Source organism: Trachurus trachurus (genome assembly GCF_905171665.1).
Source record: "Trachurus trachurus genome assembly, chromosome: 9".
NCBI classification, from domain to species: Eukaryota; Metazoa; Chordata; class Actinopteri; order Carangiformes; family Carangidae; genus Trachurus; species Trachurus trachurus.
This window is the reverse complement of record NC_139895.1, coordinates 30,060,808-30,085,946: the sequence shown is the minus strand read 5'-3', so window position 1 is coordinate 30,085,946 and position 25,139 is coordinate 30,060,808. Positions and strand designations below refer to the sequence as shown.

General features: G+C 43.8%; 2 protein-coding genes across 7 annotated transcripts in view; one reads left to right on the top strand and one right to left on the bottom strand.

Annotated features, from left to right (window-relative positions):
- ncor2 (nuclear receptor corepressor 2) overlaps window positions 1-12,881 on the top strand; it is a 95,739-nt gene extending 82,858 nt beyond the window's left edge. For 5 of the 6 annotated variants that reach the window (XM_083979363.1, XM_083979366.1, XM_083979365.1 and 2 more), the window contains 12 exons: window positions 529-681; window positions 778-1,059; window positions 1,183-1,369; window positions 2,247-2,740; window positions 5,212-5,354; window positions 5,502-5,674; window positions 5,851-5,985; window positions 6,979-7,121; window positions 7,215-7,268; window positions 7,961-8,152; window positions 9,027-9,206; window positions 9,790-12,881. In XM_083979363.1, the coding sequence (XP_083835489.1) occupies window positions 529-681; window positions 778-1,059; window positions 1,183-1,369; window positions 2,247-2,740; window positions 5,212-5,354; window positions 5,502-5,674; window positions 5,851-5,985; window positions 6,979-7,121; window positions 7,215-7,268; window positions 7,961-8,152; window positions 9,027-9,206; window positions 9,790-9,992 (2,339 nt within the window). In that variant the 3' untranslated portion in view covers window positions 9,993-12,881. The remainder of the gene's footprint in view (window positions 1-528; window positions 682-777; window positions 1,060-1,182; window positions 1,370-2,246; window positions 2,741-5,211; window positions 5,355-5,501; window positions 5,675-5,850; window positions 5,986-6,978; window positions 7,122-7,214; window positions 7,269-7,960; window positions 8,153-9,026; window positions 9,207-9,789) is intronic. The other variant, XM_083979367.1, reaches the window with a different exon arrangement.
- A 3,549-nt stretch (window positions 12,882-16,430) lies between these two features.
- rflna (refilin A) lies at window positions 16,431-23,998 on the bottom strand. The gene is made up of 4 exons (XM_083979372.1): window positions 23,728-23,998; window positions 23,240-23,599; window positions 17,626-17,735; window positions 16,431-17,497 (listed from the first exon to the last, which is right to left on the bottom strand). Exons 2-4 carry the CDS (start codon window positions 23,456-23,458, stop codon window positions 17,164-17,166), a joined length of 663 nt encoding a protein of 220 aa, XP_083835498.1. The 5' UTR covers window positions 23,459-23,599; window positions 23,728-23,998; the 3' UTR covers window positions 16,431-17,163.
- Window positions 23,999-25,139: the final 1,141 nt, after the last annotated feature.

Sequence of the window (25,139 nt, the reverse complement as noted above, 5' to 3'; positions counted from 1 at the left end):
CAGCTCTAGATTCAGTATTGGATGTATTTTGTTTTTTGTCCATAACCATTACTGTAGTCTCTTGTAAGTACTGGTCTGTTTTTATTTTAAGCTGTGTGCATGTCTGACACGCACAACCTGTGGCCACTCAGCTGAGTCTTGGTTGTTAACACAGTCTTGTAACTCCATTAGTCCATTTGATGAAAGAGATCTGTTGTTGCTATCATGAGTCAGTGAGAGAGCAGTGAGTTTGGTTTTCAACATTTTGTCCCGGAACTTTCAAAAATGAGCAACTAATCATATCCCTAACCCAATATAATTTATTTTCTCTCTCTTTTTTTTTTTTTCAAAAAGTAATTTTATGTCTGACACCCAGTTTTTCTTCCATTAATATTGTCCCTATCAAACCTGTTGCATTTTCAAGTGACATCCTGCTGTGTGGATCAGAGTGAGACACCAGTATATCCTTTCTTTAGCTGCTACCATGCCAGAACGCATGTAGACCAGCTAGTAGGTTTCCTTTACCCTTCTTTTCTTTCTGTCCTCTAGGGATCATCGATCTTTCTCAGGTGCCACACTTACCTGTCCTGGTCCCTCCCTCTGCAGGGGCAGCCGGCTCCCCAATGGATCGCATCACCTACATCCCTGGGGGGGCCGCCAACTTCCCTGGCAGGCCTTACACCACCTCCCCCATCTCACCCGGTAACAGCCCACTTCACACCAGCAAAGCTCACGCAGAGATGAAACATGCTGTACTCTTTTCATAATGTTTTTTCCTTCTTTTTTTTTCTTTCACAGTTGGCTCCTCGCACATGAACAAGATGCAAGGCACATCCTCATCTTCAGAGCGTGAGCGCGAGCGAGACCGCGAACGGGACCGGGAAAGAGAGAGGGACCGGGAGAGAGACAGAGAGCAGCGGGAGAGAGAGAGGGAGCGTGATCGGGAGAGAGATCGGGAAAGAGAACGGGAGAGGGATCGGGAAAGGGACCGAGACAGGGAGAGAGACCGCGACAGAGAGCGTGACAGGGAGAAGGGCGGGTCTCTTGGCAACGTGGAGCATGCCCCCATCTGGCGACCAGGTATGCAGCAATTACTGTTCATTTTAGTTTTCTTAATTTTTGCCTTTGTGGTCAAGGTTTATGGTAGCAGCGCAGATGTGGTCATGTGTCTTTGAGGTTAAAAGTCTGTTTTCTGCTTCTAAGGTACAGAACACAGTTTGACCAACAGCAGCAGCAGCAGTGTGAGGCCTGCTTCCCAGCCGTACAGCCACCAGCACTCCCCAGTGTCTCCACGTACCCAGGAGAACGTGCAGCAGAGGCCAAGTGTCCTGCACAACACTGGTGGCAAAAGTCTTTCCGTCAGCGAACACTCCGGCTCATCTGTGTTACGGTAAACTGCACTTTTGTTTGTTGTTGTTTTTTTTTAGAAACAAAGCACTGGGCCAAAGCTTAAAGGGATAGTTAAACATTTTGGCAAATTATGGCCCTAAAGTCATAGCAGTAGGTTCGTTACCTTTAATTGTCAGTGCAAGCTATTTTTAGAACGGCGGAGCAGAGCCGCGTGGTGCTTAGAACTACGCTAGGTAAGCTAATGGGATTTCTTGGTTTCTTTCATCAAACCCAAAACGCTCTGGTGGACAAGTTGTGACCAGCACATTCACCACGCTATGAGATAATAGCAGAACGTTACAAGATGTAGTTGTGCAGGTCACAACTTGTCCACCAGAGCGTTGTGGAGTTGTTGGATTGTCTATTTATTTGATGAGTTTGATGAGGGAAACCAAGAAATCCCATGAGCCTCCGTAGCGTAGCTCTGAGCAGCTCGCGGCTCTGCTCCGCCGTTCTAAAAATAGCTTGCACCGACAATTAGACTTAGACTTAGACTTTATTGTTGTCATTGCGCAAGCACAACGAAATTGGTCGCAATCCCAGGTGCAAAATACAGCAGCAATAGACAATAAATTAAAAACAATAATTTAAAAACTCTATAAAAATTTAGAAAAATGTATCCCACACACATACACACACCATACCTATTGCACAGTTTACTAGGCATTTAGGGCAGCAACGGCTCTTGGGTAAAAACTGTTCTTTAATCTGTTTGTTTTAACGTTAAAGGTAACGAACCTACTGCTATGACTATAGGGATTATGGCAATGGGCCAATTTGCCAAAATGTTGAACTATCCCTTTAATTTCATTACATCACAGCAAAGTTGAACATTTCTAATGCCATGTTTAATATGTGTGTTTTCTTTGTCCTGGCAGTTCCATGCCCTCAGGCCAAGGACGTTACCAAGGCTACCCTGGCCACCTCCAAAGGACAGGTGTGCCTCCTGAGGCCTATCCACCTGTTGTGGACCCGAGTGGAGCCAAAGAGCAGAGTCGTGATGGAGGCAAAATCAGGGGAGGTTTACCCAAGCATGTGCAGGACCAGCACGGACCCTCCAGTAAATCAGACCCCAAGCTGTCCAGCCTCAGCCCAGGACTATACCCAGGTTCCTATGCCTCGGCTTCAAGCCGGCCTCAGCACCTGATGCCTCCCCAGTCGGATAACCCTCCTGGCCGTGGAGAATGCGGTACACCTAGTAGGGAAAAGACTCAAAACAAACCGATGTCCATTCAGGAACAAGAGCTCCGAGCACTCGGTAAGACCACCATGACTGCGGCCAACTTCATAAACGCGATTATAATGCGTCAAATTTCTTGTGAAACGGGGATGCCAGAGACGGGCTCGCTTGTTGCCAGCAGCGCCACTGATGGTAAGACGCTCTGGATCACAGGGTCCCCCTCATCACCCAGACCCTCCCCCGTCAGTCTGTGGCCTATTGCACGCTGTGGTGGTTGGCATTATCAAATCAGCCCAATTCATTTACATTTTTTCTTTCAATGCTATAATTTTTTGCTTTTCTCCAGTTTTGTTAGTAGTTTTTTTTTACAGACTTAAAGACCACCAAGGGTGACCTCTGGAAAACTAAACTTCCAGCCTGTCCAAATTGGACCTGACTGGCTGAAATGAATTCTGAAGAGGCAGTTTATATACTTGATAGAGGATTGATAAAATATTAATAATAACAACTCATCACATTTAACTTTCCATGAAGAAGATCCTAGGTGTCCTTTAAGGTAGTTGAAGCTGGTGGGACATTAAGGCGGAACATCTTTTGCTGCTTATTTTTAATTTTTTTTTCATAGATGATATGACTTGAATTCAACGTGGCACCCCTCCTCCCTCCCTTTCGGCTGCTTACTTTAAACAGAATATTTCACCACATGCAAGTGGGCATGAAAGGAATATTTTAGACACTTGAAAAGGCATCGCACCACAGGAGGCTTTTCTCTCCTCTGTTAAATGAGACTGCTTGTAATTGAAGCACTTTGACTTCACAAATGCGGTGACTCTACTTCACCGCTGCATGTCATATGAGGCACTCCTTCATGAAGGTGCTCACAGACCTATTGAAGCATATCGTGCTGGGGCACAATGACCGCATAGAACCCAGATGGCTAAAGGGGACCAGAGTAGATGAGAGAGTCCCTTTCATTAAAAGTCATTGAAAGCCTCACCAACCACCAAACCCAGAGAGCACCAGAGCCACACAGAAGGACGGTGTTGAAGGGGGAGGCACCAGGAAAAGAGTGGGGAGACTTTCAGCCACCCAGGGGGAGGGGGGTACTACAGGTTGTGGCCCTCCAAATCTCTGCATGTTCCTATTTATGGCTCACTGTAATTTATGCTAATTTTTTTTTTCTTTTAATTTTTCTCCCACACACGCCCGACACTCAACACATCTGTCAATCAAGCCTCTGGGAGTTTGGAATGTGAATTTTGAATTTGTTTGCTGCTGCTGTTGTTGTATTTTGTTTGTTTTCTGCTTTGCAGAACAGCGTGTCACATGTGTATTTATACAAGGCTGCAGGCAGGTGACAGCTGCATGCCCAGCTGAAATGTGTGTTAATAGTCCTGTGTATACAGTAGGGGTGGGAATCTTTTACTATCTCACGACGGTGTGCAAAGGATCCTCATGATCTACTCCAGTCTGCTTTACAATACAGATGGAATTGTTGAAACTGTTGCATAAAAATATCACATATTACTTAAGTAACAAAATTAAAAGTGCCTCTTTATTAAAAAAAATAGTGCAGTTAAACATGCTGCCTTTTAAATTCTAAGGAAATGGAGGCCGACAGCCAGCAGATTCTTGACTTTGGGACATTTTATATCGATTTTGAATTGTATTAAATAAGAATTGCGATTCTTATGTGAATCGATTTTTTTGGCACACCCCTAGTATACAGTAGGCTACAGGAAGCATGCTTCCCAAAAGAGATGAGACACTTGGACAGATCCTCTTGCTGTTGGCACACATTCACAAACATGAATAACATGAATACTCTAGTTCGCTGCTGTTGAAATCTCCTCTGTTGTTGTTAGCTAACAACAAAAAGCACAGTGCCCTGTCCCTCTGGTCTCGTCCTCTCTGGGAGTCTGTAGAGCCGGGCCCCCGCCCCTCCCTCCACTGCTCGACTTGCATCATCCTCTCATGAGATAAATACTGTAGTGCAAGAGTTGTGTAAGAAAACACATAGTGAGACGACGCTCAAGGGAGAAGTGTCTGGAAATAGGCTCATTAGTGCTCTCTAGAGCATTCAAGCGTAAAACTTAAGTCCCACAATGGTTAAACAATAATATCATAAATGTATGGCTGACCTGGCCCGGCATGAGTTAAGTTTTGTTGTTGTATTCTATGAATACAGTGTTTACATCTGTCTTCCCTTTGTGTCCGAGGCAGCACTGTAGGTCTTTTTGTGACGGAAGATGTTTCTTCAGTTAAAAAGTAACTAAGTGACTTCTTCATTTACGAGTCACTGATGCAAAACCACTCAGTTTTAGTGTCATTTCTGGTCAAAGCCAGGCTTGTGAAGTCTGTATGCAAAGAGTATTCTATTAATAGTTAAAAGATGTGAGGAAGCTGGTCGCACATACTTTCATATAGCGTTTGCTTTCAGCCTTCCTGCAGGTGCTACATGACATGTTTATACAACATAACCACCATAAGTCCCCATGGATGGATGAGCATTTTCTAAACGGCTCATGATTTTCATTAGGACATTTTAGAAATACTGAAACGTGTCACTGTCAACTAAAAAAAACAAAACTAACTTTTTTCCATGTGTGGATGTGATTTTTTTTTTCTCTGTGTGTGTGTTTGTGGGTGTGAATCTCTCTCAGGTCAACTCACAGCTCAACAGAAGATGGAGCCACTTGGTCTGTACCGTCCTCCCTCTGAGGAGAGACTGTCTCCAGGACAACAGCCCCCATCCCCGTGTGTTAAAGGCAGCCAGAGGGTGGTCACCCTGGCCCAGCACATCAGCGTAAGACTGCTCTTTACAGCTGCAAAAAAATTGGCACAAATGATACATATTAATTACTACGTATATTTCCAAAGTGGTTTTATTTCCATGTAAGCCAGACGTTGCCGTCCTACGTCTCTCACTGTGGTTATATCTTTACATGAACAGGAGGTGATAACTAAAGACTACACTAGGCAGAGCCAGCAGCAAAGCTACCATGGCTCTCCTGTCCTGGACTTGACCCGTCCACCCAGTGCCTCCCAGCCTCCACCCACATCACAGGAGTCGGCCCAAGGGCCCCGCTATCCGGACGGCCTCGGTGGAGAACGCAACAGAGACCGGTAGGAATTACTATCTAACAGGATCTCATGGAAAATACAAGCTAAAAGCACTGTCTAGTCACCGTCCTTCTGCATGTGCCGTCTTCCTTTGCTACTGGGCATCTAATCAAGGATTCACTGATTTGTACTGATGGTAAAAATGCTGTAAATATATCAATCTTTTGTATTGTCCACAGGTCTCCTCCTCAGCCCAAGACATCACCTGTTAGTGTTTCAAATGACGGCATCGAACCAGTGTCTCCTGCTGGAGCCAGCTCTGAACCTGAAGTCCAGGGAGGGGCCTCCTACCCCAACGAGCAGGGAGAGCAAGGGTAAAAAAAACAACAACTCACATTGCTGTAGATTTCCACAGAAAGGCTCCCTGCAGATATGTATTATTGCTTGCTTGCTATGGTGTGTGTATTCAGCTTCTATAGAAGCAGTTTATACAACAACATGACTGCAGTTAAGTATCTCTTTCCTAGTTAAATATTGAGTGGAGGGCTAATGCCACTATTTGAACAAAGCGTACAAAGTCTGGCCTTTTAGCTGTCAAACAGCCTGTAGTACCACTGTAGCTCCAAGGTGTGCTCACTGTGTTTGTGAGAATAGAACTATCTATATAGAATCTAGATCTACTATAGAATCTAGATCTACTATAGAATCTAGATGAATGTTATCAAAATACATGAATTCATTTACTATTACTGCTGAGTTTAACAGGTCAAACCCATTTATTCCAGTTGTTTTATTTTTTTAGTTAAAGGAACTTTGTGTAAACAGTTGTTAATACGTTAGCTATGTAGCAATAGCAAAACCTACAGAGTCTCAAAGACACATTTGCAGTTCAGCATCAAATTTAATTTCTTTACCCACCACAGAGCTGCCCCCAACAGAGAAAAGCCACCCCCGTTTTCACTTTGATTTATATCACTTTGTAAGCATGCTATCTTCAGTAGAGGAAAGGTGTCTTATATCCTCATTTATTATAAACTCAGCTTTGGCTGAAGCTCTCAGCAAGACTGCTGTTAATGCTAATTTGTAAGTAAAACTCACAAATGGCTCCTTCAACCTTTTCTTTTTGTTATTTTTGCCATAAATGTATGGGCTCCTACTGTTCACTCTGCTGCCACCACAACCCACAGCACTGACTGGGTGGATTCATTTCATTCTAATATTAGTTTGAGTCATTATTGTCGCTCTACAAGTGGTGCAAGTGCGTGGAACTGGCTTGTGTATGGTGCTTAGACATGCCAACCATTGAATTCAAAAGCATACAAAGGAGTGTTGATAAGTGTGTGTTAACCTTCCCTTCCCTCCTACAGGATGGGCTCCCGTTCCCCTCCCAACACTTCCCAACCTCCAGCTTTCTTCAGCAAGCTGACGGAGAGCACCTCGGCCATCGTCAAGTCAAAGAAACAGGAGATGATCAAGAAGATGACTGTGGTGGGGAACGACGGGGATTTCAGTAAGTCTGACCTCAGGGCCGCGTGCCGTGTGATGGAGTGCGCCTTAATCATGAGAGTGACGTCTTAAAAATCCATTCTGTTCACTCTCTCAGATGCCGGTCAGCCAGGAACAGAGATCTTCAATATGCCGGCGTCCACAACTGCAGGTGACCTATTCCTCCCCCCTCCTCCCTTATGTCATATTTGCAAAGTGGGTTAAATATGCAAACAGTATGCATTATGCATCTTGAGTTAATAATGACCATCGGACACAGAGCAGCTGACAGAGAGTGTGATTTATATTTGAGCAGACTGATGTCCAAGGCCTTGGCAGACTTTTTTCTGCTTCAGAGCCACCGCTGCATGTTTTCAGACCAGAGCAGTGGTGAAAGGTGCCGTTTACAGAAATCTTCCAAAGGTCCTGATGAGACGTTTACACAGGAATTGAGTCTGACCCGTGTATGCACATTACACATGCCGTAAAATTGCATTTATGAAATAAGATGCTTGCACCTGGAGGCACCTTTAACCTAGTGTTAACCAGCAGCCACATGACGCAGCAGAAATGCAGTGAGGCTTCCTGACTGAAGATGTTTCATCTCTTTTTTTCTACACCTCTCTTTAAGGTTGTGCTTACTACTCCTCTGACAGTAATAAATCACCAGACTGTCTTTCCACTCTTGGCCTGTTTTATCTCTTCATAGTTTACATTTCCTCTGATACTTCATGCTGTAGCTCTGAAACTGCACTCTCTCTTCTTCTTCCTCTTTTTATTGCAGTTTTTGTTTCATGCCTTGATAACACTCTTCACGTGTATCATCCCTCCCTCCCTCTAACTTGTCCTCCCTCTTTTCCACAGGACCTGTGAGTGTGCGCAGCCACCCGGCTCCAGAGGCCCCTGGTAACTCAATAGGCCTGGAGGCCATTATTAGAAAGGCCTTAATGGGCAAATACGATGAGTCTGAGGAACGCTCTCCATCCAACGCCAGCAACCAGATGGGAGCCAGCATGTCTGGAGCTGATGGACGTGGTGACGACTGTTTCTCACAAGGTGCGACATCCTCAAGTTATATGGTCTTTTTCTCTTATGAACTTATTTTCTGTTGTCAAGCTGACTTCTTCACCCTGCTCACGGTGTTAACGGTAATTGAACAAATGGCTTCTGGCTGTAGCTCCACATAGACGCATGCCAGTGGTATTGATCTTTTCATTTGACTCCTGACTAGAAGGAGAAGTATAAGTATTTCTTCTACTACTCTTAACTAGGGGTGACGTCGACTAGTCGCTGATCACGTGATTTTGGCAGTACAAGAGGAGAGCTGAATGAAACTAATCTGTCACCTTATTGATTTAAATTGTCTTCTATTGCTGAATGCACATTCTTGGTAAACTTGGTTATTCATTTTATTCTACAAAACAAAAACTGTACTGAGCAGGACTGTGATGGTGATTAGGCTTGCAGGCTCTAGACAGTATAAGCTACAGTATTTTCTTTTGCTCTTATATAGGAGTGTATGTTAACAAAAAAGAAACAAAGAACAACTGGTTTACAGCTTGTTGTTTATATACCTGCTGTTCTGTTTACTCATTTCTGTGCATGAGCTGTCTGTCAGTGAATACAGATTGTTGCAAAGCATTTCCCTCCTCCTGTGATTTTATTTATTATGGAAAAATATGAATGACGTCATCAGCGACTAGTCAACTTTCATAACATTAGAGTCAAATCTGAAGTCATGCAACCCCTACTCTTAACAGTGATCTCTGCATTGATGTTTTTATTTAATATACCAGAACATCGGCAAAAGCTAATGCAATCCATGGTTCTTCACTATGTGGAGGAAGAGCAGCTGCTTTGGAGCTTCAGTCCAAACAGAGCCGGATGTGTGTAGAGCTTCAAACCAGACGTCTGCCTCTTGTGTTTGTAGGTGGGGGGAAGTCCTCCAAGAGCAGCGGGCGCTCTAACGGGCGCAAAGCCAAGTCTCCCGGACCGGGTCTGTCAGGAGGGGAGAGACCGTCCTCTGTGTCCTCGGTCCACTCTGAGGGAGACTGCAACAGACGGACTCCACTTACCAACCGTGTGTGGGAAGACCGGCCTTCATCCACAGGTACACGCCGCCTCTCTGACTCTGATGTAGGGTTGTCACAAGAACCGATACTTCGGGACCAAGTCGATACCAACACCAAAAAAATAAATAGATACTTGCTTTTTTCTGGTACCATCAGAACCGAATATACAACTTTTCCCTCGGCGAGCCGTGTCCATTCTAGCCGGTCGGGTTTTACAGTTGCTTTCACGTCGGAGTCTCCAAACCAGAAACGTCTGTTACAACATAAAAGCCCTATAGCCTTTCATATACAGTTTGTCATATTGGTTTTGACTTAATTTTGACAAGACACAGCACCAATGTTTTTTGCTTGGTGACTATTTGGGGGGCAGCCCTATTAAATTCTGTGCAAAAAGATGTTGAAGTTAACAGTTTTCAATAAAGTAGTGAATTTAAAAGTACATGGGTTCTGTTTTTTTTTCTTTTTTCTTTTTATTGTGGTATCGAATTAGTATCGAGAATCGTGGAAATTCACAGGTATTGTATTGACTGCTGAGATTCTGGTATTGTGACCAACCTACTCTGATGTGTTGTAGTGGATCTCTGCCTGAAACTCATCACCAACTCTGTCACTTTGTTGCAGGTTCAGCTCCGACTCCGTTCCCCTGTAACCCACTGATCATGCGTTTCCCGAGCGGCGGCGTCTCGGCCCCCTCCCCCTCCCCCTCCTCCGGCCAGCCGGGGGGCCAGGGCCCCGGGTCAGGACCTGGACAGGGCCGCTCCTGGGAGGAGGAGCCCAAGCCTCTGCTCATGTCTCAGTACGAGACCCTGTCCGACAGCGAGTGACCCCCCTTGACGCCACCGCGCACCAGGACCCTGCTAACAGTCAACCACCTCCGTGCTGCTGCAGCCACACAAACACACACACACACACACACACACACACACACACTCACACCTGCTGAGGCATCTGCAACCCCACCTACACCATTCCACTCTGCATCTTCCTCCATCAGTCCTCAAGCAAGCATCGTGTCATCTTGTCACACACCTGAGACACCAAGCAGCGACCAGCTGGGACGCTGCTGCTCCGTGTGTGTGTGTGTGTGTGTTTGTGCTCCGGTGTTCTGCATTCACTCCAGGACTACTCTAAAGGACAAATCACTTTGTTTTCTTTTTTTTGTTGTTGTTTATTTCAACTTTACTACTTTTCCTCACTGGCCTTATCAATACAGACACATGGACCTGCACCTTTTTGGTGTAGCGCCCTGATGTGCTGACACTCTGAGGTGGTGTTGCCGGTCCGGTCCGGTCCGGTCGGGAAGCCTGACGTCGGCTGCGACAGAGACAGATTTTCACTGCAGATCTGACCTGAGCGCAGCAGTCCACATGGCCTGGACCCTCTCATGTTTGTTCACGGTGAACTCCAGGTGCAGGCGGCCTGTGCACTGCTACCACTACAAGAACACGTGCGAGAGGACGGGAGGAGGATCCACATCCTGTTTTATCTTGTTTTTGGTTCTTTCTTTTTTTCTCCTTTTGAATTGAGTCCAGTCCTGTGTTTGGAACGTGAGCTGAGACCTTTAGTACATTTTGATGGTGACCTTTTGATGGTGTCATTTGTTGTCTCTTATCTGCAATGATGTATCTTTTACGGGGGTGGGGGGCAGAGATTGTTATGTGGGAGGGTCATATCATTGGTTTACAGGGTAAACATGCTGTTCATCGCTGATGTCATCCTATCTTTGGGAGGGTGTGGAGAGCGGCGAAGCGGTGAGGAGAGATGCTTTGCCAGATGAATGGCACTGAGACAAGTGACACTTTCTCACTGTTTTTATATTAACCATGTCTGTGTTTGTTGAAACTGTTTTTTGGATATTAAGCACTTAGTTGTCAGTCTGTTCACAATGGCATTTTTAAGACTCTGTGTTTCCTGGGGCAGGTGAAAAAATGGACTCAAGAACAGCATAGAAATCCCACTGTGGAGGTTTAACACCTACCTGTTTCTTTTGGTCTCGCCACCAATATTGTTTAGCGCTCCCACACTCAAAGCGACAATCACATTTCAGTGAACGACGAATCAGCCGCTTCGAGCAGGTGCGGACCGACCTTAAAGCTGCTTAAAGGCAAATTCCTCAGCATCACTTGGAGTTTGCTAGCATTGAAGAGATGACAAAACAAAAGCCATCTTTCTATGACCCCTTGGTCCATGGTGGTGTCGGCCTCAGCCGGCCCACTGGAACCCCGTCTAGGAGCTGTTGTGGCGGTCTGACCTCTGACCTTTTACTGCCTAGTGGTGAACCTGAGACTCAACCCCTCATCCAGGCAGATTTTGTACAGTTATGAGATATTCCTAGTGTTAAGTGCCATTTATTTTACATATACAGTACTGAAGTTACCAAGTGACGCACAATTTTTCTTTTAGCCCCCCCCATGCCAGGGTTTATGCTGTCCATGCAGGGAAATCTGAAATCGAAAAAGCAAACGGAACGTCCTTTTTTTTTTCCTTGTGTTGTTTTTTTTTTTCTTCTTTTCTTCCAAATCCATCACAGCCTTAGCTTTTAACTGTTTGATTCATTCTACTAAAAGTGACAATGCTGTATCACAGGACAGCTTACCTGGGCCTGCATCAGACGTTCTCTCCACTCTGAGACCTATGACATACTTCAAGTGTACTTCATTGCACATCCTGTGTTTGTACGGGTTAGAGGAAGTCGAGGGGAAAGGCATTCAAAAGCATTCTGGTAGTTTTTTTTTTTCTCTCTGTCTCTTTTGTAACATTCGTTGACATGTTTTCACATTTCTCTTGCAGTATTTTCTAAAGGTCGCCCTCTGTGTAAATGATGTGAAATGTTTCCGGCTTGTGACTTTGTGGAAACCAGGGACACGTTGTGTCCTCTGACTGAACACTCTGAGCGATGGCAGTGAGCATATTAAGTAGTTTTAGGAAGACTCACCTCTATCTCTAGTTCTTTCTCTCACAGGGGATTGTCACAACGCAAACATGACGACTGTTATAGGACTACCTCCTCTCCCTCCTTCACTCTACGTACCTGCAGAAAGCTCATCTCAGCCATGTTTTAGCCCTGATATTTCTTTCCTCTTATCCAGGGTTTGTAATTTTATCAGGCAAAGCAAAAATACAGCCAGGCTCTGTACATTGGTCTATCTGTGCGTTTATCATTTATCCACTGATGAAATTAAAGAATGTGACGGTTAACAGACTAAGCCATATCCAGCTGTTCCCTGAACTGAAGACGGACTAAATAGGTTGTTTTTAAAAGTCTATAATGAAATCAGTTTTAACATGCATCCATTTTGTTGTTGTCCTTAAAGTTTCTGTGTTTAATTCACACCTGTGTCGTCATGAATCAAAAATAATCATTCAAACAGAAAACCACAAAGGTGATATCTGGATGTGTTCCCTGGACTGTCCAAGGGTGGGTGGGGGGATTGACATAAACAGTACATTGTTCAACAATTTTTGTGCATAATGATTTTTTTTTTTTTATTATAACCCACTGTATAATAGCAAGGATTGTATATAAAACTGAAGAGATGTAAATATTTATGTGGCTTGCTTCAAGGTTGGTATTACAAAAAAAAAAAAAAAAAAAAAAATATTCACATGGTTAAATTCTACATGCCCACCAGCAAGCTTTGTGGATAGCAGTGTAAAAATGAAAAACAAAAAAGACACTGCCTTAATGTTTAAATAAAAAGCTTATTGCCATTCATGGTCTCAGGGTCTCATCATTTATTGTCTGTGCGTGTCTTGTCTGAAGTTTGACACATCCAGAGTAGTGATGCTAAACTACCACCAAGGGGCAGTAGAAGCATGTTGCTCTTTTCCTTTTTCAGTGTAGTGTAGTACTGTATGTGTGACTGAATAATACACAAAGAATTCTGGATCAATCATGGCGTGTGACATGGATGTTTTTCAATGAACGTAACAAACTAAGCTGATTAAATCTGACCCACATTAATGTTGCAGTCTGATAATGATGATGATGAGCTGAGCTGTGGTTGTTGAACAAATGTGCAGTCCAGCTGCTGCCGATCTGCTCTCTGTGGTCTACTGTGCCATCATCAGCTCATATGAAGGTCACAATGTGTCTGTTAGGAACCGGCTTCTTGCATAACTCCCATGAGCCCTGCAAGGTCATGATGTTATGAAATGAAGTAGACCTACTTAGTGTGGAGAGTGAAATCTGATTCTAATTAGACTTCCTCCATTTATGACGTCTAACAAGGTCCTTTAAATACACAGAATACACGGCCTCCAAATTGATACATATAGATATATTTACATGACTGTATGCACCTGTTCTCGCATTGTAATGTTTTCAGTGAATGACTCTTCTTGTTTCCATAGTGTGATATCACTGCTTTTAATGGAGTTCAGAATCTGAATACTCCACCACTGCTCCTGTGTTTCATTTAAACGTGCCAACACCTTTATAATATAATATTAATATTATAATATTTAAAATTGTACACTGCTTACATCAATGTCTGCGTGTTCCCAGCCTTTGCCTCCATCAGCATGATCATCCAAAAAGTGTGAAGCCACCCACAGACAGCAACGTGTGTTGCTTCTCGACACGCTTGTACGAGCGCAAACAGCAGCGTCGCTCCATTGCACCTCAATCCACAGAGTACCTTTGAGTTTCTGAGCCAACATTTTTATCCTGTGGTTGTAATGTTGCTGTGGAGTATATATCCAAACTGCTCAGAGATGTTGAGCAAATTTGGGCAAGTAAACCATCTCTGAAGACGCCAGATAAAACAATATTTACAGTATGTTGCCTGGACTTTTCTGCAGGAGGGATATCATTTTGATGAATCCTCATGAAAGCTTTCCCTGAGCGCAGGTTTACATCCACTGATTTATGGCTAAGAAAGTTGCTGACTTCATATTCAGTCCTGCAAGTTCATTTACGATATTGAGCATGTTGAAAAGATTTCTTTATGCTCGGATATATCAAGCTGAAGCTTTTATAACTTCAACGCAAAGTATCATATGATATGGAAAAAAAGGGGAAATTTCATCCAGTGAGTTGTTGAACCAGCTTTCACCAGGATTTCATCAACTTTCTCACCTTTGACAAACGAGGCCTGTTTCACCTCAGTCTCCCTCCACGCTGGAGCCTGAGTGATGTGAACTGAGAACCTGTTGTGTTTAATGATTTATTGTATTTCAAATGTAATGCAATGTAATGCAAGAGCCTGACAAAGAAAAAAAAAAGTATAGACTTTTCTGCAGTTCTCAGTATCTACCGGATTATATGTTACACCACATTGTATAACTGCTGTTTGCTGCTTTTCAGACTGAAATTCTGCTTAATGGAGAAAACTTAGTTCTATTTTTATCCAGCTTATTGTTGTCTGAGAGTTTTCAACGGGACACTGCACCATATGAAATGTGTCTGGAGAACTTCCTTTCTCTTTCAGAGGGCCAAAAGTAGAAATCAAGGAGACTCGACGTCCTGTGATCTAAATGAAGCAACAAACGCACTCACAACAACAGAATGAGGGTTTGGGAATTTCTTTTTTTTATTTTATTCATTTAGGATATACATCTTTTTTAAATTATTTTCCTCGATCAGAACTGGAACAATGATTGACGTACAAAAATATAAAGAGAATTATGAAGTGCCTCGATGCCACATATACAACAGGAAAATATTTTACAGTAACAAAATCAAGTGTTAGGAAACACAAAAGTATCTCACATAAAACCACCAACGTGTTTAACTTGACACCCACCAACTTTCTCTCATCATTCTCTGACATTTCACAGACCATCAACACATAACAAAACTCTCCGCCATCTTGCCAGGAACTTATCTGTTCTGTATTAAAAAAAAAAAAAAATCTCCAAAACAATTTCCTCATCTCATCCAATATTCATATTTTCTTTTAACAGAGCAGATCTGACTTTTCTCTTGTTGTCCTGCCACTTACTGTTCCCTCATTAAAGCCCAGTACCTAACCTATAGTACTGACGTAATCCCGCTCTACACACCCTGGAGGGGTTTTTCAAACTACAAAATAAAACAAGATCACAAGCTCAAAGACCTCAACTGAAAATCAGGAATACACATCTGCAATGAAATAAAACTGATACCTAAGAAAATTTGAGGTAAAGTCTGAAGTTTCAATATTTGCCATGTTCAGAAATCTAAATATATATATATATATATATATATTCATATATAAGACAGACACAAAAAGAAGTCATGGAGATGCTCTATAAAAAAATCTATCTTACATTTTCAACAGGGAACTCTGATGTGGTTTCACTGCTCCATTTTCTCCGTGTTGGTGATGACAGATCAGCTTCATGTTTTATACCCAGTACGACCATTTGTTGACACGCGAAAACAACTTTAAACACCCGACTGCACCAGCTACTCGTATATTCACACCTAGTTACAACACAAGTGTTCACTTACTGGAGATTTACACAACACTATATTAGGAGGTGATTTTCAATTGCATGAAATGGTTCTTATGTAGCAACTGGTTGTTAATAGATAGGCTGCAAATACCAACTGTCACTGTTACATAGCAAAAGAAACCAGCTGGCTCATTGAGCCAAGAGTAATGTAGTTGGTATGTGAACTGATTTTCAATTTTAATTTGAAATAAAAAACAAATAACAAGCCTTACTTTGCTAATTGTTACTCCCTAATAAAGTGAAAATACACACCAATACACAGATATTCCTCCGTCTATAGACAATAAGCATCACCACATTCACAAAAGATCAGTTTTATAAACTGTTCACTCCCCTAAAACTGTTTTTTAACATTTACTAAATAGCCGATATTCTTTAAGTTATTATTAAAGTTAAGCCTAAAGTCAAAATGCTAAGTCTTAAGTTTCAATGGTGCAATATGTTTGAGCATATCATTGGTTTAAAGTTAATGGCTCGAAAGTGCTGCATTAATGAATAGCTGGTGCAGTCCAGAGCTGTGTTGTGTACTGGTGATTCCAGGTTACAGGCTGCTGCTGGAAACACTTGTTTTTGTGTCGGACTCTCTTGGAGAAGTCGACAGGTGAGCACAATTCATTTCGTACCAGGAGCTGTGACAGAGAAGCATTTTTTGGCAAAAAACTAAAACAAAATTGAAACCGCGTAACGGTTCTCAAAGGTCGTGAATGTTGTCAATCTGATGTTGTCCTGGAGAAGCAGGTCAACAGAGTTTTTAAACATTAAATTGCTGCCGCTGCTCTGCAGCCTCCTGGGGACCAAACAACCTGGTTACCAAAAATGTTTTCATCAAAGTATCCAGATGAAGTTGAGTTTTACAGGTGTCAAAAACAAAAACTGCAGCAATCCAACTGAGTTGAGAAGGTACTTTTCACCAAAAATCACCAATCATGCTGTGATCCTTCTTTAGACTTCAGTTGTAACTCTAACAAAACAAAACAAAACAAGTGTTCTGCCTCACTGTGTGGAGCTCTTACAAAGAGATAAACTGTCTTTGGTCCAATTTTTTCAAATGCAGTACTGAAATTCTCCCCCTGCGATGCCAGAACTGTGATATATAGAAAACAAGTGCAATAAAGCCGTATTAGAAAGCTTTGCATTGGTGTGACTGGGGGTTTGGTGAGCTCCCACCACACGTCATCCTGACTTCTCTCTACACACACACGGACGTCTTCAGTCCGACCGTGACCTTCACAGAGGCTACGGTCCAACCTGAAGGACAGCAAAGGCCACCAATTTGTCAGCTCTGGTATTAAATAAGACATAGACCATTGAAGTGCAGCTTTAAACTGCCAGAGGATCAACTCCCTTTTTTTAAAGACTGCATCAGTAGAAAGTCTAAATACACTCAGGTGAAATGTCATTAAAGGGTTCCCAGAGTCTCCTCCACGCCGAGTAAAGATGAACAGAGCTCCACTAGAAGTATTTCCCTTTCATTATTTGCCTTCCCAAGTTCCTCGTCCTCCAAAAAACATAAAGAAAGATGATGACCAGGCAGTCCTCCTCCCGGTCCGGCCTCTACAGGTCCTCTGTGTAGATAATACAGGGACTAGTGTCCTCACTGGACTCCAGCTGCACCGTGGAGACGAACCAGCGGCGGGAGCCCGTGGCGTTGTAGTTGAGCGTGGTGCGGTAAGTGTTCTTGGCGTGTTTTGGGTAGATGATGGTGGTACTCTGGTATCTGATTGGCCGCTGCCGTGGCTCCAGGTACACCTGAGACTTGTAGCTCCTCCAAGTGCAGTTCTGCACCGCCACCACCGTCTCGCTGAAGGAGGTGGGCGTGGGGACGGGGGTGCAGTAAACCCGGTCCCGGTAATGCTTGTCAGAGTCGTACTTGACCTCGGAGTTGCACCTGAGGAGGAGAAAGTCACATCTTTTTGTTAGAAACGTGTCTAAAACTGATCAGCAGGTGGCAGTGTTGAAAAACCAATATAGATGATAATAAGTGAACTAAACCACTGCTGTGTTTATGTGTCTCACTTGATTTCCTGCTCTGGTTTGGGGTTGACCTCGATGCTTTCTCCGAAGAAGACGGGGTGCATACGCGTCTTTGGGTCTGTTCCTGTGGAGTTCAGCAGCAGGTAGGGCAGCTGTGCAGGAGACACACACACACACACATCAATGCAAGGCTGTAATTACCATATAGATTTGGGGGGACACATCCCCCTCAATATTCAGATATGCTCAAAATGTCCCCCCCCAATATATAGCTAGCTGATTAAAAAATTAAAATTAAAAAATATCCCATGTGTTAGCGAATTTACCGTACTTTCCGGACTATAGCGCGCACCTGAGTATAAGCCGCACCAGCTAAATTTTAAAAGAAAATACATATATAGGCCGCACTTGAATAGCCTCAGGTTTTCATTTGGTAACATGAGATATTTACATGACAGTAGGGAACTGTCCAAGTCTGCTCGCTTTTCCGCTGTTTTGGTTACGCTCCTCTCCTCCATGTACATTTGTTTACAACGAAGCCGGCGAAAAATCAATAAATGGAGCGGTGGATGATGCTACATAACATATACGATGTTACGGCGTGTGTGTTTGTGTAGTCTTAACTGTCATGAACAAAAGATTATGGGTTACGGAGCGCGTTTGTGTGCGGTGTGCAGAGACGAGAGCTGGGACACCGGGGCGGGGAAAAAAGTAGCGGCTTATAGTCCGGAAAGTAGGGTGTATATATAGATATATATCTATATATACGTATATAGAAAGAGAGAGATTTGGTCCCCCCCCCAATGTGGACTCCATGGTTACGGCCCAGCATCAATGAACTGCTCAACTGTTAGTAAAGATCCCAGTGCCAACGTGTCCATTCAAGGTATTCCTGTAAAAACAAATCCCAGCAGGAGGTGCGGTTGGGGGGTTGGGGGGTTGGGGGGGGGGTTCAGCAGTGCCAAATTAGAAACACACTCTCCCATCCTCCCTCGTGAGAACTCACCTTGCACGACTATTACTACAACAATTAGACAAGAGCGCACAGCAGTCAGAGCCACACTCCTGTTTTAATTCAGATAATGACTTTGTGTGGGTCCAGCCAAATGAAGTGTTGGTGGCAAGTTTCTCACAAGCTTTCACTGCAGCTCGGGCCAGACCCACATACAGATGTGTGCGTGTGTGTGTGTGTGTGTGTGTGTTCGTCAGTGGACTGAAAATAGGCTCCCAGATGTCAGGGGCTACAGTAGTTAATGAAATGGGGAAATTCACTTGGAAGACGTGCGTCTCTGGAGCAGCTGGTGGTGAGAGGCTGAGAGGAGACGATGCTGTTTCAAAGATGATCAGCGGGCGACGGCTTCTCTTTCTGCTACAGGGAGGTCCAGCTGACCCGGGGGCTTGAACCAATCTCTAAACCTCTAGTCACATACGCATGTTATGTCCTTGTCATCTTTCCTCTCTCCTTGATTCATGTGTTCAAGTTATCAAGCATGTGTGGCGGCCTCTTGCTACACCTCATCTGATCGTGGCCTTCGTCACCACCATAAATCCACAACCTTCCATCTGCTCTTGCTGCTGTCTGTGCCCCACACAAACACACACAATACTTTTGGAGACGTCAGATTTCATACATATTGAAAAGGCTCCAACCTCCAAGAGATACATCTGCAGATTACTCATTTTATATTCACAACAGTTACAAAACCAAAGAGTGAGAGAGCAAGAGAGAACCACAATATACTGAATTTATCTTAGAAATCATATATCCATTTTTACTACATTGATTTTTATGGGATTAACTGATTTTTTTTGTGTTGCGCTGTTTGTACGGTGTCCTTGAGTGTCCAAAAAAGCGCCTATAAATAAAATGTATTATTATTATTATCATGTCTGTTTTAAGCGGCGTAGAATACAACAAGTTCACCTCAGTGCAGACTCAACCAGCTGCTTCAACCACACAGGTGTGTTGGTGTGTTGACCTTTGACCTCTCCAGACGGACGGAGCTGCACCCATCACAAACACAGATGTCGTCGTACGCATCGAGGTAAGGTAGCGGTAGTGGTGAATGTTTTCTTTCTCAAAACGCCATCCAATCTGAATCAAATGGCACCCCGACCACAACTCCAGCCTCCAGCTCCTCTCACATTACACGGGGGGCGGAGGGGGGGGGGGCTGAGTGTCACATGCTGCGGTTTGGCCGCTGTGAAGTGCACATGCCACTACAGGGGACGAGCAAGAACAGGCCAAGGGTACAGCAGATCGCTGTGTGGAGCTCGTCTTACCTACAGCCCACAACCACCACCACCACCACCACCACCACCACACTATCTGGATGGTGGGACTGGGCTTGCACAGCTGTTACTTTCACCACACAAGACTGAAAAAAAAAAAAAAAAAAAGGTTCATATTCAGGCCGTTCAATTTCTGCTGCTGGCACTTGACGAGCTGGAAACAGTGGGAGAGAATGTGACTGTCTGACTGTCCTCTGCTGCTCCGGCATGGAGAGCATCCCAGGTATTTCTCTTTCACGGTGAGTTCTGGCAACTCGTGCAAAGCAAACACTGCTGATTGGAGGATAGGTAAGGTCACCTTCAGGCGGTGAATCCCCCCAGCGTGCACACAAAGCATAACCTACCCCCTCCCCTCCCCTCCCACCCCACCACCCCCAACTCGGTTGCACATTTCTGCCCAGGAAAAACAGTCTGCAGCTGAGCAACCCACACAAAGTACAATGCACAATGCAGAGCTGCAGAGAGAAAACGCCAACTCAAACACACTTTTCCGACTGTTTGGCGAAGAGAAGCCCCCGACTTAACATCCTGTCTTTGCAGGGATACTAATGTGAGAGCATCAGTATCACATAGTGAGGCAGATTTAGAAAAGGTCATGAGATCTGCCTCCTGTCCGTCCTCCTGGATAATCTAGCGACAGTTGAGCCACCTCCTTGAACTGGACGTGTCCATAACCTTATCCGCCCCTGAGATATTCAAGATTACATAACCGCGCTCGTATATTTCATGCACCTATTCCCTCTTGTAAATCTATTCACATGTTAGGAGATCCAAGTGTAAGATTAATTATCCTGCATCTGCATAAATTTGAACCAAGTCTGAAAACAGACAGGCCATCTGGATGTTTCTCCACGTTTAATTTAGAAGTGAGAGCTCATCAAACACTTATGCAATGGCCTGCAGCCGCGCTAACAAGCCCCTGCACCTCAAAATAGAGCTTGAGGATTGTTCTTAGGTGGCACACAAAAACAACACAAAAATAGATTTGCAAAGAGAGAAAAAAAACAAAAAAACAAGCACACGTTTGCCTCCCCTCGCCCTGCAACCAGACATGTTCTCATACGGCTCAAAAAAACTTTTTTTTCTGATGGAAAGGTTTGATTTTTTTTCCACACACACAAGCCCATAGACGGGATTAGAAACACAAGCAGAAACAGCCTCTATCAGGACTGATCTTTAAAGGGGAAACCACAAAGTAGAGAGGTCCTACTAATCTGAACCTCCGGAGGATTAGAGGATCTCTCTCTCTTTCTGTGTCAGGCCTCAGCAAACCAGTGTCACGCAACTCCCAGGATGCAGTGCAGCATTTCTGAGGCCTCCCTCAGACACTTTAGAAGCCACCCAAACCTGCGCAGGCATGTTCTTAAGATTTTTGAAGCTGGGAGTGACCTGGAAAATAATTTTCAATCAAATGACTCTTGTGTGACACATATGTGACTGCAGGACGTGTCATTAAAATGCATTTGTCTTTGAAAAAAAAAACAGAAAGTGCATCAATTATCATAAATCTTAGTTTCCATGGAACATAGTCTAAAGAAGCATGTTGTTTCTGTTGGACTGTCCTCAGCTAAACAAGCTGTAATATTTGCCTTTGGGTGCACTGACGATTTGGTTCATTTGTTGAATAATTGTTGCACATATTGCTGCAAATGAAGCGTATATTTGTGTAATGTTTCCTTACAAGTCCATTATTATTATCATTATTTGAGAGCTAATGTAAATAAATGTTTCAGAGTTATCTGTGGACTTCAGCAGTCAGTTACATTAACTGGGTTTACTGGTTTCCTGTGAGCAGAAACCTGTTCAGGCTGATAGTGAACAGTATTATCATCGGGATAATAAGGACGCCAGTTAGTGAGTCTACATAAACTGAACCAAATTAACAGGATCTGTCTTTTTTTTTTCCTGTTTGTATTGCTACCACATCCATACACATGGTGAACTGAACGTGAATAAATCAAGCCGGACCACTGGCTTCCAGATGCTGATGTATTTTTAGCTCGAAGCGATCATTCATTTCGAAGCTCATATTAATAAACTTCACGGCGTTCTCTCCGACTTTATTTTGATACTTGTCTCTTTCCAGTCTGTTAATGTTCACACACTGAGCAGGACACAAAAGGGGTCACCAGGAAACTCTGAAGAAATATTGACAGGAGTTAGCCATCATATGACTTTCAAACTCCTGTGTTCAAGTTAATATGGAAGCAGAGGAAACAGAGTCAGAGTCACAGATACGATATGCAAACATGGACAGCCTCATAAATAGTCTGATTATGTGGTAGAGTGGTCCACAGTTTAGGGATTAGGAACAAATATATCTACATGTATTATTCTGGTACACAAATCTGACTATCCTTGAATATTATTATCATTATCATTATGAAATACAGGAGATGAATAACTCGAACTATAAGTCTGAGAATTGGTGAAACTGTTTGTGTCTCTCATCTGACACTGCGTCGCTTTAAAGGGTTGCAAGCAGAAATGTTTGTAGTGGTTTGGAGAGAGGACAGAGACCTGCTCCTGGGGGGCTAGCTCATTTTGAGGTTTGTAAAACGAAGAACCTGATTCATCATCTTAAAAGTCTCCACTTCTTTAGCCCTATGATGACAGATGTCAGCACACACCTAGAAGAAGAAGCGTAGCCCACGCTCTCTGGTGCCAAACCTCCACTGACAGGCCATTTGACAGGTGAGGGAAGGAAACCCGATCACAGTGGCCATCCTTACACCCTAGACACCTTCAATCAGATTCACGCTACCGAGTGAGTAAAAGTGTTGTAAAATTTTATGACATCTTGTTGGGAACCCCTGGAATCCTGGCAAGGACCCCTGGGAGTCCCTGGATCCCAGTTTGGAAAAGCCAGCTGGGCCTGATCAACTCAACGACCCTGATGGCACCACAGCCTCCGGCCCAGCTGATGGAGCCCAGTGGAAAGACTACATTTGACTGGATTAGCGAGGGCCAGTGGCATCTTCAGCATGAGTGCAACATCAGAGGTTTTGCAAGTAGGGAATTCCGGACAGAGAGAGAGAGAGGGAGAGAGAGAGAGAGAGAGAGAGAGAGAGAGAGAGAGAGAGAGAGAGAGCTTCCAGATGTTGGGTGAGTGGGACTGGAGTGAAATCTGTTTCTGGCCAAACAATAAAATGCTCTCAGATTTTCAGTGTCTCTCACAGCAGCCTCATTATTTGCTCATTAGCTCCTTTTATCCTTTAACGCGGCGTATCAATGATCTGACTGACAGCAAAAAATAATAATTCCGGACACAAAACAGATCTGGGACCTGATCCCCCACCCCCCACCCCCAACTAAATTAATCTAAATTCAAACCACACAGGAAGCAGTCGGCTGTGTTTCTCACCAGTTTGCCTTCTCGGCTCTCCTTTCTGTAATATCCATGGTGGCTCTCCACGGGCGTCGTGCAGCTGCTGGAGCGCGACTCGATCAGACCCGGAGACAGGGAGCAGAAGGGCGGACTGGGACTCGGGGGCAATCCCGAATCCGGACTGTCGAGCAGCCCTTCTCGGTTTTTTCCTTTCAGGCTATCATCCATCGCTTGTAAGTGTAGGTGCCCCACCATTTCTGGGACGGCTCAATTCAAAAATAAAAACAGCCCAGACCAAGTCGCGCTGACAGTTTGGAGTTTGGTCTTGAAGCGCTCCGAGATCCTGAGCGCTCCTGCGTCGGAGAGAAACAATCCTCAACTTTTTCACGATGACTTCTGCAAGCAGAGAAGAGGAGGGGGGGAAGTCAGGAAATGGCATTTAACCGTTGCCCACACATCGACTGCGGACAAAAGCCCGCACTGATATCAGTCTTTAATTCTCTTTAAACTCGAGGCTACTGTACCTGCGCCTGTGAAGTATCCACCTTTAATCCCGACAGATAGTCCAGAGAGGCGAGAAAGACCACGAACAAAACAAACAACTGTTCAGTCGTCACACTGCGGTGTCTTACCAAAAAGTCTTCATTTAAAAGTTCGACAAAAACTCGCGCAAAACTCACGCAACAAACAAAAAGTGGGCCGTGCGTCTGGCACCGATCTGGATGAGAGCTGCTCTGCTCCGCTCTGGCTGAGTGCGACTGTCTTTGTGAGTGTGTGCGCGCGCGAGTGCGTGTGTGTGTGCGCAGCGCTCTTCAGTGGAGAGCTCCCTCTTAATGATCCTGGCAGGCTTTTTTTTGCACCTGGATCCAGTCCAGCCCCCATGATCTGGATCACTTCCATGAACAACCGACAGGGGCGAGCACGTCCTCCTCGCTCCCGCGGCACCGGGTGTTTACGACAGGAACCCTGCTGCTGAAATGCCCTTGAGCAACTTCTCCAACCCCCCCCCCCCTCTCCCTGGAGCTGCTGATTCCATTATATCTATCATCATAATTACTGGCCTGGTTGTTCAAGAGTTGGTGGGATAACTGTCAACTCATCATGTAGCTCACCATCAGCAAGTAGTTGTATTAAAATAGTGATACAAAATACTTATAGGCTAATCTATAAACAGGATAATTGTCAGCAGGTATTCGTTCAATTGCACTCTCCATTACTTAAGCCAATAATAATAACGTTATTGATGATAGTTAGGCTATTAATGAGTTGCACATAGACTATTGATAATTAATTAATTAATTAATTAATTAGTTAGTTAATTAATGGGTCATCATGTCATCATAGCAATAGGCCCACATTAGACTATTATTAAGGGCTACAGCAACAACAATTTACAGTTTATAGTGATATTTCTCATCATAAATAGCAGTTTGTATAATTTGTTCTGTTTCTTGGGACTACACAGGGTTTGATGGTCCTCACTGAAACCTAACCTTTCTTAATTTAATTGACACATGTGGTGCGTTTTTCATGGTGACACCCACAGGACACATTTTAAGACTGTTTTTTCTGTGGACGTTGTCAAAAAAATTCTAAAAAGCCTTTTGTAGAGTTGAAACTCCAAAACCCAAGAACTCTTCTATTCAATAGATGAAGTGACTCACAAATCTCTCAAGGCCAAAGAGAAAACTGTATTCAGACAGAACAGGCAGGGTTTGGGATCTCCATTGATTAAGAGACTAAAACAGAAAAATGTGGTTTATTATGTGAGTTTCTTTGTCTAATGGACCTTGTCCTTATTTATGTATCGATATTTAAATCTACAGAGTTCAGAGAGAAGCTAATCAGACAGATATGAGATAAATAATCAAGAAGAACACACAGTAACTGAACTGTGCAGAAACTTTATGGCTGTTTTTTGTATTTTTAATGGATG